General features: G+C 46.5%; 1 protein-coding gene across 7 annotated transcripts in view; it reads right to left on the bottom strand.

Moving 5' to 3' along the window:
- LOC119165248 (venom protease) overlaps positions 1–19152 on the bottom strand; it is a 112047-nt gene that overhangs the window by 21637 nt on the left and 71258 nt on the right. For 4 of the 7 annotated variants that reach the window (XM_075871243.1, XM_075871248.1, XM_075871244.1 and 1 more), the window contains one exon: positions 337–437. In XM_075871243.1, coding sequence (XP_075727358.1) covers positions 337–437 — 101 coding nt within the window. Of the gene's footprint in view, positions 1–336; positions 438–8112; positions 8184–18400; positions 18435–19152 lie in introns of all 7 variants that reach the window. The other 3 variants (XM_075871246.1, XM_075871249.1, XM_075871247.1) reach the window with 3 other exon arrangements.

Raw genomic sequence — 19152 nt, 5'->3', positions numbered from 1 at the left:
CCCTTTGTACGTTCGTTCCAGCTCTAAGCGCGTGACAATATATATATATATATATGGATACAATCAAGGTCGCCGAAGTTCGCTAAGAAATTCAGGTACGTATATGATAACCTGATTAAGCATCTGGTTACGTCATTAACGTATAGCTCTCTTTTGTTGGTTTTCATTTGCAAGCTGGTCGCAATCACGGTGTTGTAAAATGTTTTGAATATGGAATCAGCGGTAGCATAAGGGGTTCACAATAGCTTCTTCTTGCCCAGACATATCGCCGTATGCCCTTTGTAGCCACATGGTCGTTGCTTTGCTTCCAATGCAGTTGAGATTAAGCTTACTCACGGATAGATGCAATGCGCCGCGGTGAGAATGTGGCGCTGGGTTAGGATGGTTCCTCCACATTGGAAGCTCTGGCCCTTCCTGTTGTGCACTACGAGGAACACCTGAAAAGCGAAAAAGAGCACGACGAACCACCATTATATTTGTGTGTGAGATGACGGGTCACTCGTAAGGGGGGGGGGGGGGGTTAGGTGGGGCCTCACCTCACTCAGTTGTTCTCACTTTGCATGTCTATATATAAATGCAAATGGACGTGCGCAGGGTTGTACATGAGGGAAGGTGGAAGGAAGGGGGGCAAAGTTTCTTCGCAGTGCACGCCCCTATCTTGGCTGGCTGAGTCCGGACAAAAATATGTTTTGCTATGAGGGCAAATGTGAAAATGAAGCAGTGACGTCTTGTGAAAAGAGATTGCATTTGGTTCCGGACTTTGACAAATTAACAGTTGCTGGCTAGGAACACCAGAAAACCTCGGCCTCAATTAGCATGAAATTTTTGTGTGGAACGAGCCCTGCACATGGAACGAATTGTTCAGCGATGTACACCGACTTGACGCACCTATAACAAACAGTCGCTTGCAGCAGTTGATTGCAGTAGTCTTTATAGTAAAAAGTCACAATTTTACCACAAAGGCAAATCAATGACTGCAATAGCAACAAATTGAAGGTCATGCGCAGAACGGCAAACAGAGCGAAACGTGCCCGCTTCTCTCACGCACAACTGATGCATCAAACGTACTCACAGGTATAAATGGATGCGAATAAGCGTCTCGGGTGTTACTTCACTCTGTCTGAAAACCACGCCCTTTTCGCAAACGGGGGATGTTCAATGATTGCAGTCACCTTTGTGCGCCCGCTAGCTGCTACAAAACACGTACGGGACGTACGAACCTCCCCACTGCTAGATAAAAGCACGCGATTGAGTGTACACCTCCTTATTCTCTACGCGGGCCAAAGTACGCTTGAGAGATGAGAGCCGCCGTGTGCTCACTGGGCAATCTTGCTGATGATGTTGGAAACACGATAGTTCCCCCCTGAGACGCTTCCCAACAGCGGTAAGTGGTAGATATAAATAGCTTGCCGTTTCAACGTCCAAGGAAGTACCCCACAGTGGCTCAGTGGTAACACCTCGCGTTCACAATGTGGAAATCGCACGATCGATTCCGCATGCCGGAGATATTTTATCTGATTTTTTTCTTTCTGGCGTTTTCATACCTATAGATACATATACATATACGGAGCATGATAATGACGCCTCCACCGATGCCGGCTGCGAAATCCAGCCGAGAGTGTCAGTTGTGAATGGAAACTAGAGTTTGAATAAATAAAAGAACAATGATGGTATAAGGCAAAACGAGTGAGAGGAAAGACAGGGATGCTGACTGCTTTGGCGCAACTGGTATCCTAACCATACGCGGAGGCAAAGGATCGGGGGGATTGAAAGAAGAGTAATCAAAGGAAGATTGGGGGAGCACACACGCACACACATGACGTCACAGCGCAGATGAGTGCCTGTTTCAGGCAGTGTCTGGAGTCACAGACCACTGACATTTACGCACATTTGTCGTCCTTGAGAGTTTCAGCATGCCTCGTTTGCTTGAATTCTCGTTGATTTTTCAAGATGACATTGCATAATAACTTCTAGTGTGATCGTTCTGTCGTAAGATGAATGAGAGTGCGTGAAAGTGATCGTCTCCGTACAACGTGGCGAGTATCGTTCAAGGTCTGATGCTGCGGCCATGCTTCAAAGAATCGCAAGACATATTCACTCAACATAAAATGCTTCAGGCTGCCAAAACTATCGGCAACACCTCCTAAATGCGTTGCGGCGATATCAAATACCAAGTGAACTCCGCTAAAGAGAGGCCCCTCTGCTCTGGTACTTATGACTATGAGAGCATTTCACGAAGGCCTATCCATTTCCAATAGGCACGCACGAGAAGGCTCTTTGCGACGCCTGCGGTACCGAGAAGACGATGCAACACATATAACAAAGAAGGGTGATATATTTCGTTTTCATGTGGTTTGTCTTTGTGAAAGCGTGTCACATGGCTTGAAAAGAGCTAATAAGGGAAAAGGAGAGTAGGGAGAAGTAGGAAAAATGACCATCTGTCAATAAACTTTATTGTAATGTACAACGAAAAAAGAAAGGCGTGGTTTGAAGGCTTTTTTTAGTATAAATAAAGGCAGTGAGCACTCATCGTAAACAGCCCAAACACTTAAATGTTTGAGAGGTCCTTCAGTAGATCTAGGTGCTATAAAATACCAAAAAAAAAACGGGTTGACTTGATTTCATGGTTATTGCCACATTTGCATGGTGTAAAATATGTACACCTTTCTGCAAAATAAGTCAGGACGTGCAAGGGACGACCGCGATCTGATAAAACTGCATCGCCGCACCATCTGACGAGATGACTGTGCATAGGCGTCCTATGAATATCACATTCATATCTTTTTACTTTCATGCAGCGGACCAAGTGATTACATGTAGCGTTGTGCACCAGGCGTTGCTTTCTTCGATCTATGACGCGCTCCATTCAACAAGGGCGTGGTAGCGGTGAAGGGTGTACGGCTCGCTACGGCCTGAATAAAAAAAAATAGCATCGCTTTTCTCAGTGGCCAACTGTTGCCGCAAACATCATTTTGTTTCTCCTTTACTCATGCCTTGAAGAAAAGAACGCTTGTTCGAGTAACACCGAACTCCTTTTTTGCCACATAAAACGCGTTGATTTGATCCCAACGAGGAGTGATATTAGTTAGTAGTCATTTATTTATTTACATCTGCCCTGTGTTCTCGCTCGCGGACAACGCCGGTTTTTTTGCGCTCTACCGACGATGCTTGTGTTGACACCGACACCGAAGTTTCTGGGATAGGAGCTGTCAGCACTAGCGCGTTAAACGCTGCTCTGGGTGGTCTGTGAAGTGAGCCGCGTACATTTAACCTTCGCTGTGATCCTGTCGTGAGTAAAGTTCCTATCTGTGAGCGCGTCAAGATTAGAGTGCCTCGATGCACTCGTTCGCATCCACTTGGAAAATAGGAGGACGCTCGAACTACGCCTTCAAGAGTAGATCGCGATAGCGTGAACGGACTTCGTGCGCATAGGCTTCCGAACAGCCTCCTTTGCTTCTCGGTGCATGCCTCAATCATGCCGTGAGAAAACGAAGAACTGTGTGTGTAACACTGGGTGTTTCAAAGCTATATCATTGAACGCCTACTCTTGAAGGTGGAGCTGAAGCGTCCTCCAATTTCAGAAGTCTGTCAGATGTGTTGTATTACTGCTATTTATTAAACACTCTTTGTTAGGCTTTGATGTGGTAGTATCGCCACCACCTCTTCTGAAGAGTATCACTTGATGGTGGTGTGACTGTGGGAACATGCCCTTTATTCAGCCGTTCCTCATTTAGGGGAAGCTGTGTGTAGTGAAATTTACCCAATTTATGTGGCACATTCCCACCACACAGACTATCTGCGGCACATATTCTCTTGCTGGCAAAGCTGTTGCGTACATTTTTAGCGGCCTAGTGGTGAGTATCTGAGAAGCAGCGGAGTGCGCACTGAGTCACTCTATCCACGGATCGAAGCAAGCGATGCCTAGTGCGAAATGCTACTTGTAAACTTTTAGTCCGCTGCGAGTGAGTAAAACGAAATGGTTGTAAAAATGAAAGGACGCGCATACGTGCTCACCACGTCAGATGGCGCGGGGATGAAATTTTATCAGATAGCGGTCGTCGTTCACATGTCCCGACTTATTTTGCAGACAGTTTTACGTGACCTGGAATGTATAAAAGTTTTTACGGTGATTCATTCGCAATTTCTCTGTCTCTCGACGATACATGACCTAGATGGTCAAACCAGGTAATAGCGCAACGTGAGAATCAAAGTTTGCAACTTCACCACCGTTGGTGGCATCTGATAATCATTCATTGCCGTATGCGCAATTTGACCATTTAGACTGTAAATTTAGGTAGAGAGTGAGAGATAGGTATCAGGAAAGGCTCATTGCGGCAGTGTCATGTGATCCGTCGAAACTATAGCGTTTTCTACATTGCCCTATATTTGTACAATTTAAGCAACCACTGTGTAGCTTTAATTGTTCAAGCACCATGCGCACCATGCCTATCTCGTGGATTTACCCAGAATTCGTGCTTGCAGGTTCTAGCGCATTTGTATCTTGCCTGTGTTTTGGGGGCATTGCTTTTGTTTATGACAATATAATGGCTGTATTTTTTGTTGTTGTGTTTTGTAAGTAGCGATTATTTTGTAGCAATGCCCCGCCACGGTGGTCCAGTCTCTATGGTACTCGGCTGCTGATCCAAAGGTCGTGGGATCGAATCTTGGCTGCGGCGGTGCATTTTTCATGGAGGCGAAAACACACTATGCCCATGTGCTCGGATTTTGAGGCACATTAAAGAATCCCTGGTGGTCGAAATTTACGGAACTCTCCTCTACGGTGTCTCTCATAATCATATGGTGCTTTTGGGACGTTACACCCCACATATCAATCAAACATTTTCGTAGGGATACGTGAGAGCTAGTGCAACTACAGTGTATATTGCTCTTTCGCAGCTATAGCACGGTTCGACGTCGATGCACCCAAGCTGACGACTAGTGGCACATGTCCATCGCGATGACTAACGCCCATAATCATTATCTAGCCATTGTGGTTGCTGAAGTTGCTAACACTTACGGGAAACACAGAGCATCCTGAATGCCGTAGAAGATAGCATAAACAAGCGTTAGTCTAGTACTAGATAAGCACTTCAAAGCGTCACCAATTAAGGAGAGAAACGGTGCGGTGTGCGCTCTTTAGTATAGGAGTAAAATATTATGGAAGATATTGTGCTCATGCGTTCAATACCTCACTACCACACTGCGATTCACCAACACAAGAGGCAGGTTCGTTGCTGGAGTCATGAACGCCCACCTCTGTCTCACTCCACCCAGGCACGACATTTATTGATTCATTGATATGTGGGGTTTACCGTCCCAAAACCACCATATGATTGTGAGAAACGCCATAGTGGAGGGCTCCGTAAATTTCTACCACTTGGAATTCTTTACCGTGCACCCAAATCTGAGCACACGGGCCTACCACATTTCCACCTCCATCGGAAATGCAGTCGCCGCAGAGGCATGACATTGACCCATGGACACATTTGTCTTCCTACAGCGCTTATTGCTGGAGTTTTATTAGTGAGTGCTATAGCACTCAAGCCATACATGGTGGAGGAATGCGGTTGATGAATGTGGAAGCTGTGCTTTTGCCACATCGAGCCGTGACAGCACACGCTTGCCCGAAGCGAAAGGCAAAGAACATAAGTGTTTTTCGCCAGTATCGATATATATTAACTATGGGCGGCAAGATCACAAATCCGAGAGTCCATGTTTTAAGTGCGTCGTCACCAAATCGTATTCTTTCAGCGCTAGTAAGTTCCATGCCACATTACTTTCCTGCACCACTCACAGAGGGCGGCAGCACACTACCCCACCTTCACCCTCAAACAGGGAGCTCTATGCTCGAGGAGGAAGAGGAAGGAGGAAGGACAGAGAAGTTAGCCAGTTCACCATGCCAGAGCATGTATGAGACATACAAGAAGAGTTTGTGGTGTGTGGTGGATTTGCCTCGGACTTGACGTGGTAGTGCGCGGGCGCTTTTATATATACGTGAAATGTTTATATGTGAAGCATTTATTTGCGTACAGCAAGCACTATTAGAGTCTATTCACGTATCGATCTATCCATCTCTCTATCTACCCATTTAGCGGCTTACGTTTGGGTGCTCGTGGTCACCCCCTTGACTTCGCGCGAACCTAAATTTGTACGGGAGAGCAAGATGGTTTGATTAATATGACGCGCTGGTTAAGACATGAATGATGTCACAATGCCGTAGCCTACGTCGTCAAACACTTCTCGCCAGACAGTGCCACATACCCGTGGGCGGGTATGTGTGACTGTCTTGTATTTAGTATTTACACTGTTTTGTATTTAGCATTACATAAGTATGATACTGCCTTGACAATGGGTTATCGTCGATTGTAGTTAGGTGTCATGCTGTGATGTTGTTTTATGTAGCAGTGTGCAGAGCTACCTTCGTCGTGAGCCCTAAATATTTAAATCAGTTTGTCGCTTCTGGTGTTGCTTATACTCATGTCCCGGTTGGCATCGTTTCGCAGTGGCAAAAAACTAGGTACATGAACATCTACAACTGGTCAACATATATTTGTGAGGAAAATATTTGTACACATATTTGGCGTTATTTCATAACGTATCTCACACAAAAAAATTACAACACGCTCACCTTTCTTTGGAATGCTCCGCAGAACGTCGATTCCCAAGGTACACGGGATTGCGGATTTTTTCCTTTCCGATTCCTTAGCATTCATTTCAATAAGGTCATATCAGTGACAAAAATACATCACTGAAGCATTGGTGGATCCCTGAATAACACACTTTCATGTTATTAAAAGTGGCTCGTGAATACTAAGTGCCTAAAAGGGTAAGGATGATGAAGTGCAACCGCTTAACACTTGCTGAATTTGATGATTGATTTGTGGGGCTTAACTTCCCAAACCCACCGTATTATTAGGAGAGACTAGGCATTAAATGGCTGCAGAAATTTTGAATACCTGGTGTTATTTAACGTGCACCCGAATCTCAGCACACGGGACTACATCGTTTTCGCATCCATCTAAACTGCAGTCGTCGTAGTCGGGATTTTATCTTGCGACCTGCAGGTCAGCAGGCGAGTATTTCAGCCACTAGACCACCGCGGCGGGGCGCTTGCTAAATTATCTAATGTTCACCTGGTGACGAGAAGACTCCAGGCCTTATTGACCTGAAAGATTGAAACTTAGGCTAATACGCATAATAGCCATCATTTGCATGCGGGCCGAAGCGCTTTTCAATATTGTTTTCCCCTACGCTAGCGCTAGATTTCCCTAGGGCGCAATAATATGAAAGTATATGGTCGGAACTGCAGGCGTGTTCAAGTGATTGGAGCATCGGCCCCCGATGAGAACTGCACTTGGTCATATTCCTGGAGCATCACGCTGTATTGTGCCTTAATTTGTCGAACGTGTTATTTCATCTCTCTCTTCGCTTACTCTCGCGATAGCACTGAGCCGTGCTGCTTTGTGCATTGCAGATGTAATGGTCTTTTCTATCGTGGAACCACGACTTCCCTTCTCCTCGTGAGAAGGCAGAGAAAGGACGCGGTTAGCAGAGGGTGGCTTTCTATAATTTCATGCACCCCTCCTGACTCCCTTGTAAAAGAGGTTTTTCTTGAATTAGAAAGATTGAACCTTTCTTCGAATTTCCTATTGCGGTGAAATGCTATCGAGATGATGTTATGTACTTTTCAGTTAGAACCAAGTTGGCCGTGGTTTTACAGTGTTCAATTTCAGTGTTTCAGGTTTTGAGCTGCAGGCTAAGAAGTCTTGGTTGCGATACCGGTTGCGGCCGTCGCAATTACATGCGCGCAAAATGCTAAGAGATGGGTAAATGTTAAGAGATGCCGCAGTGGAGGACTCAGGAAGTTTTGATGATCTGATGTTTTGTAGCGTGCACTCACACCGAACAATACAAGGGGCTGAGCATATAAGCTCCCTTTATGTGCGACTGTCGTGGCCGAGATCGTAGCAGTGAGCTTCAGGTAAGCAGCCTGATACCATAGCCACTGATCCACATTGGTGGACTTCACCCATGGAAGTGTAGAACACAATCAGAACGCTAGAGTTAATGCTTTGTGTGAGAGCTACAACATTTGTTCAAAATATGTCATACCATCCATGGGAATTGGTTAGGTTTAGCATAACTTCCATTGACAATCAGCTCATGGGTGCTTATTCCGCACTCTGGAAAAGAAAGAATAATAATAATTGATAGGGTTTAACGACCCAAAACAACCATTTGTTTACGAGAGACACAGCAGTGTAGGGCTTCGGAATTTTCGACCACCTGGGGTTCTTTAACATACACCCATAGTTACACATATGACATCCAGAGACAGTCACTGGCGTCCGTTTTGCGCGCATCAACAACAGCCAAATGTGGGTGGACACTATTCTGTCAAGTGCCCGAGAGAAGACATTGCAACAGAAGGCGACAAAAGCACTGTTGAAATTCCTACGCGACATGAATAGAGTTTAACGACCCAAAGCCAAATATATTTATGAGAGACACAGCAGTGTAGGGCTTCGGAATTTTCGACCACCTGGGGTTCTTTAACATGCACCCACAGTTACGCATATGACATCCAGAGACAGTCACTGGCGTCTGTTTTTGCGCGCATCAACAACAGCCAAATGTCTGTGGACCCTATTCTGTCAAGTGTCCGAGAGAAGACAGTGCAACAGAAGGCAACAAAAGCACTGCTGAAATTCCTACGCGACACGGACTTGAACAAGCAGCTGTAACAGCAATGTCACACACCACGAAAGACAAGACTGGACTATGACTGAGCATACGCACTTGTGCTGCCGAATGTGCTTTGTTTATCTCTCTTCCCTCTCTACTTTCTATCTTTCATCTCTCCCCCCTTCCATGCGCAGGGTAGCAAACCGGCTGCCTATAGGCTGGTAAACCTCCCTGCCGTTCTTTTCCTCCTATTTTCCTTCCTTAATAGTTACGCACACAGGTCTAAAGCATTTTCACCTCTGTCAAAAATGCGGCTGCCATGGTCGGGAGGAAAAAAATGTGGCTCATCCTGAAGGTATGATGATAATGATGATGTATAATTTTCACAGTACGATGGCGATTTACACACACATAAATTGGCTACGGTATGTGAATATGTACAAAGCCACAGCTATATGAGTGCAATGAATTGCGAGCCTTGCCACTCATATTAAAAAAAAATGCCGCCCGCATTTTTCCACAGGGGGAGCTCGAGTAACTGCGTCTCATAGCAGTGGATGTATCGGGTGAATGTTTGGGTAAACGGATATGGTCTGAGAATGCTTGTTATTTCGTCTGTATGGTTTCTATTTATCGAATGAAGAAGGGTTGCCTTCAACGTCAAGCGAAACCAAAGACGTTCTTCACTGTATTCTTAACGCGCGATCTAGTGCCCACATATAGGGGTGGCCAGTGAATAGTTGTGCAGCTCGAGCTGCCTCGATGTATGTAGTAGTAGTAATAGTAGTAGTAGTAGTAGTAATAGTATTAGTACTAGTAGTAGTAGTAGTAAGTAGTGACCTTTAGTTCCGTCCTTGGAATGTCCGCTGGATGGCGATATTTGTACATGATTAATATATGATGAAAAGATGCGAAATCGAGGTACTTGGAGTGTTCACTATATAGACGGACAGAAGGAAGGATACACAGACATGCAGAAAGACGGATTTTCAGGCACATGACGGACAGAAAGAAAGACAGACGACAGACAGGCAGACAGACAGAAGGATGGACTGACAGACAGCCAGGCAGACAGACAGACAGGTGGACACTCGGACGGACGAATGCACGAACGATAGCACAGACGGATGGATAGAACGGAAGGCAAAGGCAAAAACGCCCAAGTGGATGCATGTACGGACCCACGAACAGACGGACGGTCGCATGGACAGACGCACTATCGGACGTATGGAAGGAAGAACGAACGAATGGACAGAAGCACGGGTGGACGGACACATGGACGGACTGATGAACACTTCGCCCCAATCATCATAATCATTCCGTGGATATGCTGCGATTTTATTTTCAAGCATATGTTGCCTGCGTCGGCCTTGCGAGGCGAGGGAGAAGGAGGGAAGCGACATTTTTGTGGGTGACTTCCTAGGCCAGCACGAGACACGACACGCAATCATGCACAGTAAGCGTGTGGACGCCGCTACCACCGACGCACCGAAGAACGCTACGGGCGCACGACGAGAGTGGAGGCGTGTCACATCGGCTCACATTCTTTGCATGAGGACTGCTAGAACCCTGCTTTACACTTCCTCAAGATAGAACATAACGTCTTTCCAACATCCTTTTGCACCAGAAGACACCTCTTTTATCCTGATGGGCATTTTATGCCCACTTGTTGACCTGACCTCCTTCGAATTGAGCCTTGAACCGAACGCTGACTGCGTCAGGAGTTCTCCGCGGTCGCAACCACGTATGGCGGCCACCATTTTGCGTAGATATAATTCCACGATGTTCGCGTAGAAAAAGCTTATACGTCAATGCGCGAAAGCTCCGTTCTACCATCAGATATCGTTGATGAGGGACTGTTCCTCATGGGGGCCCTCAACAAGTGTCGCCAACAATCCAAAGTTCCCAAGGGCTCGGTTACCAATAAGGAAACGTCCACGAGCAATACACCCGAGAAGAAGTCCCGTGTATCGTGTAGGCCTACCGCTATGCCCTGCATTGCTGCGGAAAACTTCACCATCGTGCTGAAGCCTCAGATCTCAAAGCTACCTTTAACCAAGTGAACTAGTCAAGTTAACCTCATATGTGAACATAACCTATAGCGATTCTTTCAGTGTGTAATCTATATGGGCGCAAAATATCATCGTTGTCTCCACCAGACACATCAACTTTGCAAATCTTTTCTCACTATAATTCCCGCTCGAGACATCACAGGGTCCCCTACCGATGATCGACCCCGCCAAGGTCAGCGGGGAAGCGTTGTGTGCCGTCATTACGATGCACGAGCAGGAGACCTCTGCCTCCTTCGAAGCAAATATCCACTGGCATTATGGAAGCATCGCTTTCATCAGAAAGCTTGGCGAAACTTCACTGGCCTTTACAACTTTCAAGGACAGGTGTGCGCTACGTTTCTTGCGCTACGACAGTGTTGTGAAACCAGTACGTAAATACAAATGTAGCAGTCTTGCTCGCTACCGCTGCAAGATGGTGGACCACTGGGTGGAGCTGCGTCCCCACCCGAACGACGCTGTGGTCATTGTGGTAAAGTTATGGGTGCCTCTGAGAAGGGGATGGCAGATGTAATCGTGCCTGGTGTGTGGCGAGGAAGACCTCACCGAATCTCAGGCCTGCAAGGCGAGGTTTCACTTCCTGCAGCAGCCGGGCGGGCTTCATGGCAGCCACAGCTTGTCGAAGCAGTGGTCAACACCCAAGACAGGGTTCTTGGTGACCAACCAAGTCACCAAGAACCCTGCTAACGGAGGCACCACCTCCACCTAAAGCATCACGTTACAGCAAACGTCATCAAAGATACCTGACCAAGGTGGCCCCATGATTCAAGTTAGACTTTCCCCCTCTGACTGATGCTGGCGCCCACAGGTGGCCGACCACGAAAAGAACATCAGGTAGAAAATGGGGTGAAGCCCACCTCCTCTTGCTCTTCCTTTCCTGGCTCCTCTGTTAAATTACTCGAGCTCAAACAAGTGCTTGCTGCGCTGCGGACACAGAACGCACAGCTTCAAGCCTTAATTCACACTTTGGAGACAGCTAGTGCACCAGTCTACCCAGCCTCACCCCTCACCAATATTACCGTCGCTGCTCCAGATTTGACGCCCATGTGCGCCATCACGTTCGTATTGGGGCCCACTAACACTTCAGCGATTTCGGGCTATTGAAATTATCATGACATCTTTGATGATACAACTCACCACTATAAGCAACAGCATTGAAATTCAATCCAACACTGTCAACCAACAGGTGATGAGTAAGATTAAAACTTGGCTCCACAACGTAAACTCACGAAGCCGAAGCGTTAGTCAACCAACAGGTGATGAGTAAGATTAAAACTTGGCTCCACAACGTAAACTCACGAAGCCGAAGCGTTAGTCCCCTGAAGGACGTTAACCGTCCCTTTAGGTTTCCACACACCATCGACATCACTGTAACCTCCGAGGACTCCGAGCTCCTACTTACACAGGACGCTGACGTATGACTAGAGCCCCTCCCAGCCACCCCTAATTCTCAATAGTGCGACACATCTTAATGAATGCTCCCCATCGCCACCCGAAAAGTCTCAGCTTCTCTCTATAATTCAATGTAACTGTAGAGGCTTGAAAGATAGGGCCAAATGGGCCCATTTCCGCCTCTATCTTGAAACGTTTGAGCACCTGTGCGTCGTCGGTATCCTTTAGGAGCACGGCGACGCCGTGCGCCTTTCGGGTTATAAGACTTTTCATCGAGACCCATTCAGCTGCCTTCTTGTACACAAAACCTCAACTACGCAAAAGGTAGACCACGGCATTTGAATACCGTACTCGCACACTATGGTATTGGTTCTTCCCCTGTGCAGAAGTGACCCCCCGGTGCACATCCTCAATGTCTATTGGAAACATAAACTAAACAAATCACATTCGCTGACATTTTCAGCAGGGCACTGAAGCTGGCAAAGCATGATCTCCTTTCGATAGTGGATGAATTCCCCGCCCCTAGCAGGCTTTGGAACTATCGCAAGGAAGAGGTGCATAGAAGGAATCTTGTGGAGCTAAGTTCTACACTAGGCAGGACTCTACACACAGACTCTGCGCAACCAACTCGTGTAGGTGATTCTTTCAGCCGGGACACCTGCCACGTAGACATGCAGACAAGAGAACATGCAGTCTGGTTTAATACCAAGAAAACCTTCAGTAGTGACCACTGCATTTTGAACACTGCACGTTTTGCACGACCCCTAAAACGCCCCATCGCACCTACCAAGCTACCCAACTGGAACGCCTTGCGGCAGTCCTTACCTGCCTCTCTGATCCTACAGAACGTTATTTTCAGTAGGCTCACTGTGTGCTGCAAACACTGAAAAAGCTCACGACTACAATACGACGCACTGATTGTCATTCGTATGTAGATAACAATCTCCCTTATCTTCGGGAGGCCCATCGCGGCCTCACAAAGAGATGGCGTTGACAGAAACACAACCACAAACTTCGTATGCGGACACTGGATCTCACCCAAAAGGCGGCCGAGCACGCTGCCCAGCTCGCCGACTTATATTGAGTGGATTGCTGTAACGCTGCCGGGAGGCAAATGTCCTGCTTTAATAGATGAATACTCTTCCGCAGTCTGATTGATCCCGCAAAAACACGAGGCGGAACGGATAAGAACTGAACAGAGCTTTTCCCTATTTCCATGGCTCCACAACACAACTAGGCCTCTCACTACGGGACCAATATCTTTTCACTCACCAGGATTCACCAGGATTCGCTCGCAGGATTTCAAGCTGGACGGTTGTGCCCTCACGATATCCGACTTCAGCGTAGCTCCCGCCGACTGGTTCGCCCTCCGCGGTCTCCTGAAGCCGTGCAGCTCTCGCATTGTGGCGCCCCGCCCTTGGACTGCTTCAACCGGATCCCCACTTTCCTATCTCCTTCTTTTTTCTCTCGCTTGGCTGTCTTCTTCTCCGTCTATTTTCCTTCTATTCTTTTCATCCCTCCTTCCCCCCACCCCTATAAGGCACTGCGCCGTGTCGCCTGAAGGCAGACAGAAATTAGGGGCCTTTTTCCTCTTCATTCTAACCACTACCACCACCACCACCACCAGGATACGCGAACCTCCACGTATTGCAATACAGGCCAGAAAAACTGGAAACTCGATGCTCCTTTCTAGTTACACAACCTTGGCGTCGCTCTAGCCAAAATGAGATGAGGTACGGCTCCCGGACAACACAAGATCAATTGTCGAAATCTGAACAAATATACCAGATGGAGTGCACCGGTCGCTTTTCGAATATACTAATGCAATTTGGTTCAGAAAAACACCCCTCCAACTAGACTGCTGAACGTCTCAAGTAATCTATATTCACAAGCTAGGGAAACCAATCAACACTGAGAATGTCAGAAGACGTTCTCTTGATTCTTGTGTAGGGAAGCTAATGGAAACTGTGGTCAGGGATCGTCTCTCTCCCTTCTTGGAAGAGCGCCACATTTTCGCTGAATTCATGTATGGCTTCAGGCCTAATAAATATTCACAGGACATACTTCTACAACTACACCACGAAGTGCTTAGTCTTGTAGAACACCCCCACAACGGCAAGATCGTTCTAGCACTTGACCTTAAGCACGAAGTCATCCTAGCCCACCTAAGTGCCACCAAATGAGGCGAGCGCACTTTGAACTACATCCAAAACTTTCTTATTGACTGATCTGCGTACATTCGCATCGAAGATCAGGAGTACGTCCCCAATCCGGTGGGTACGTGAGGCACACCACAAGGCACTGTGCTGTGGCTTCTGCTTTCCTACTTGGCTGTGCACTGTAAAAACTAAGAGAGTGCTGGGCACTCTCTTTGGGAGAGCACTTTCTTGTCCCATATTTCCCTCTCTTTTCCAGAGTAAATCACATCTTGTTGAGGCAGAGTTCAGCTATTCCCACGTAACGCGCCAAAGCCCTCCCCCTCAACATAGTAACATAACGCTGCCCGAAGCAGAGTAGCATGACCCCACCCAAGAGAGTAACAGTACACCTCATGAAAAAAAATAGCGAAACTTGGGCTGAAACTGCGAATTTTAATTGTTCTTGACGGATTTCCTCATGTGCGATCGTAAAAATGGCTAAATACAAACACAACAACAAAGAAATGTGTTAAAATATATTTGTGTGGGACTTGAACCTTTGACCTCTAGACACACTGCAAATTTCGAGTCCGCCAGACTAACCACTACACCACAATAAAAACGAGCACGTGTATTTATTTTTTATGTCATAAGTATATTGTTCAAAATATGTCTGCATTTTTTTGTTTAGACGCGAATATTTGAGTGTCTCCATGCTTCTGAAAACCTGCCGGACTGTAGCTAACGTCTTTACTGCGTTTATTTTGTTATTCGTGATGTCCAAACGTCTCCGAAGACATTTTTTTTATTACCGTAGAAAAAGAAAGATTTGCCCAACCTACTATATGAACGTCATTTACTCTGACTAAGTGGTTAGTCACTTCTGCCTACGAAACGTCGCGCATCTGAAGTGTACATTAAACAATTTAGTTGTTATTTTACTCTCTTAAATATATTATGGGTCATTCTTATTCACGTTCTACTACTAAAGCCCCAATACTTAACTGTAGCCGTACCGTACTTTAGGCTTACAGCACCATCGCCCGTGTGCGATGGTCGTAAGAAAAAACATGATTATTCATATAAGAAAAAAGTCATAGCTATTCGCGTTGAGTTTCGATCATGACCGATTGAATGAGATAGTACTCGCTTATTTCACTACAGAGGTCCAAGACTAAAATTGGATACTAAGAGATTCAAGTGCCTCTAAGTGCGCTGAAATCCACTGGCGTGCGCCAAAAAAGCTGTTCTTCTTGTTAATCATCTCGATCGTCTCAAAAGTTAAATACAGTACGTTTTACTGAATGTATGTGTGATTATTAGGCAGTGTTAATCACTCGTCGTGTGCCCACACAACTAAAAGTAATCAAGAACAACAGAATAACCGCGTTGTACTCTCTCACGCCTAAAAAGTATATATGGGCATTTCACTCTCTCAAGAAGAAAAAGAAGAGAAAAAAATTCACTCTCTCGTTTTATGGAGAGTGAAAATAACTTTCACTCTACCTCTAGTTTTGGGAAAGTGGAAGAACACTCTGAAGAGTAACATGGCCTTTTTATGCCTGCGATATCCTCCGCAGAATTTAGAATGTGGGGCAGCTCCCAGCCCGCTAGGCTGCTGTCAATGAGGCAAAGCATGCGCATAATACCAATGACATTACCCTGCGGGCCACAGAGGGATACCTCGGCAGCATAGAGGACAACCTGCAAACTGCTGCCCATATAGTAGACGAATGTGCGGCATACGGCGGCCTGTAGTGTTCCCCACAGAAATCTAAATTTGTGCACCTTTGGCCGTCGGCAAACAAGACCTCGTCCATCAACATTTCTCTGCACAGTGCACCTATTAACTAGGTGCATTAGATCCGTGTCCTTGGATTCCACATTAACAAACACCGCACGGTCGATACAGCACTTCTTAAGGTGCGTAAGGTTGAAGAGCAGGTAGGCCACATGGTGCGCCGAGTCTCCAACAAGCGGGGAGGTCTCAAAAGCAACGATGCGCTTCGTCCCGCACATCTTTTGTCACTAATGGCATCTCGTATGCGACTTTGTACCTGCACCTATAGAAGCATGATGAAGATTCTTTGGAAGTCACCCTCCAAGAAATCGGCAAGAGAGCCCTACATCTTCCGATAACTACTTCCAATGCGAAACTCCTTGCCTTGGGAGTGGTAAACACCTACCAAGATCTCCGGGAGGCTCACCTAACAAATCGCCTGGCGGAGACTCCGTTCGGCAGATGACTCCTAAAGTGTATGATGGGGGGCCAGTTGGTAAGACATTTAGGAAACTTATAACTGCACTAAAATGAGACATGAGAACGAAGTGGGCAGGACGATTGCAGATGGGGCTAGTTGGTAATCCATTTAGGAAAACTATAACTGCACTAAAAACGAGACACAAAAACGAAGTCTGCGATCGCCCTGTTTACTTCGTTCTCGTGTCTTCTTTTTAGCACAGTTATAATTTTCCTAGACGACTCCTAGATCGCCTACAGATCAGGCATAAATTCTACATAGAGGAGCGGGTAGGAGTGCCCGACAATTGGAAATACACGATTTATTTCTGACCTGTCCCCCACCAATATGTCCCGTGAGTCACACGTTGCCCGTCGAGAAGCATGGTCTCTCGCTCTCCGGTGCCAATGCGGCTCTTAGCAAAACGTGGTTTACACACACGTCGCCGGCGCTGGCAGCGGGGGCTTGTATACTGCCGCCGTAGTCCACCAACACAGGCAGGTCGGTGGTATGTCCTGTCGTGCGCTTCAATTCGACCCATGCTCAAGAGTTGACCAAGGTTCTATAGCTATATCACATGGCAGCTCTAAAATGATAGTTTCAGATTCCGAAGGAGCTTGCCGAAATTTTAAACTGGGATGGATCTCACACCTAGCTGTCAAAATTCTAAAATCTTGTCCGCGGGTAAGTCACCCCTCTCCCCGCTCCCTAATATGGACTCCTGGCAATCAGGGCCTCAGAGGCAATCAGGCAGTGTACTCTACCACCCGCGCACTCATTCCGTGGGTTACTGGCTTGCCCACCGATAACCCCTGTGATCCAGGGAAAAACATTTATTTCCTAACTTATAGAGAGATAATTACCCATTACCGGGACTCCGATCGCCGCTTTCGTCAACCCTACAAAGGACTTAGCGACGCAGACAAGAGAATTATTCTCTGTGTACTTTCTGATTTGCTACTGTGCCCAGAAGTGCTTAAACACTTTGACTCTTACTTTTCCAGCCTGTGTGGTTGCTGAAATCTACCACATAGTATCGTCATGCCAGCTCAACCCTTCTTTACCCCCACCCCAAATTCAATAAGATGAATGGGAGGCAGCCTTGCTTGGTTGCCATAATCTTCCGGTTGAACAAGCAGTGGCCCACCGTGCCAGGACAATTACCACTACAAATGGGGTCTCTGACTGGAGACTCCACCTAGTACTGTAGGGAAGCTGATCTACTTGGGGCTGGTCTTCCCGGCAACCTCTCTTTTCAATAAATATTTACCACCACCTCCCAAGCCGCTGCTGAACTGCGATATCGTGCGACAAAAAATTCTTCGCATTTTGAAAGGAAGACAGAGTGTTCGAGTTGCGCAGCCATCTTGCTTCATAACCACCACTTATAACCTTAACCAACCCTTGACTAGGTTGAGAGGCTTATGTGCCTGATTAATAAGCCTCTCAACCACTATGTTGAGAGGCTTATGTGCCTTCGAGAAGGCCTGATCACAACAGTAACAAGAACAAGAAGTTGCTGGCACTATGCCTATTTTGTGAAAAAAAAAGCAGTGCTTTATTGAAGATGACCAAAAAAAAAAAACAACGAGTGGCAAATCCAATACACATCAATAAACGGTTACCAATGGCAGAATGTTCGCTGACACGCACGTCCTGTATGTACACAATCTTGAACAGATACAAGAGATAACCTGGCCTTGGTAGGAAAATTGAAAGCTCGGCTAGTTGTCGGTAGTTGTCGGCTACTTTGTTACCTCTGTGATAGCCTTGCTTTTCAGACAAAAATACAATCTTTTTTTCACTGGCGAAGGTACACCATCAACTGCTCAATGTCTATATCTCGCCGCAAATGAGGAAATTGAGGAGCACTTACCGGGCCCATTTATTTGCAGACCATGAGCACGTAGCTGAAAAAAAAAATGTAGAGAAATGCATGACAGTAAATCTCATGCCAGCCGTGCGGCCTATTATTTGAAAAAAAAAAAAAAAACGCAAGGCCAGCGAAGAAGGTGCAGCACAGGCACAGCGAAAGCTAGAAGAGTGGCCTTTTAGAGCCTTTTCAGAACACTCATTAGGTAAGTACTGCTAGCAAACTTGCTTCATACCCACTAGGGCATTAATAATAAACTTTTGTGTAGTAGGCCGGCATTCAGTTTGCTATTTTTCGTCATTATTATGAGAAGCGTGGTATCCGCCAAACACTTGCAAGTAATTGCGTGCAAAGTGTTCATGCAGTGGCTGACGACAATCAGGAATCATGGCTGAAGTGAGTGTGCGCCAAAGTGAATCGGAGAACGAGAACCAACTTTTTTATTGGATTAGAGCATTCGATGGCCCACTCGTTACGCTATTCGCATTGTGCGACGCCTGGTTGTTCGTTCACTGTTTTGAAACGCCTTATAAATTGCATTAACGCGATTGCTTTTCCGACATCAAGCCTGCCTAAGGCAAGTTCACCAACAAGTCACAAGCACCAGCGTAGATCAGTGGTAGAATACTGCAGGGGCTGGCCCCCAGTGGACCCGGGTTTTAGCCTTACTGTCTCTTAGGTGCTAGGTTTGCCAACAAGTCACAAGCAGTGGTGTAGCTCAGCGGTAGAACACTGGGCTTGCACCCAGCACACCG

This window comes from Rhipicephalus microplus, chromosome 8 (genome assembly GCF_043290135.1).
Source record: "Rhipicephalus microplus isolate Deutch F79 chromosome 8, USDA_Rmic, whole genome shotgun sequence".
Lineage (NCBI taxonomy): Eukaryota > Metazoa > Arthropoda > Arachnida > Ixodida > Ixodidae > Rhipicephalus > Rhipicephalus microplus.
This window is presented reverse-complemented; position numbering and strand designations above follow the sequence as displayed.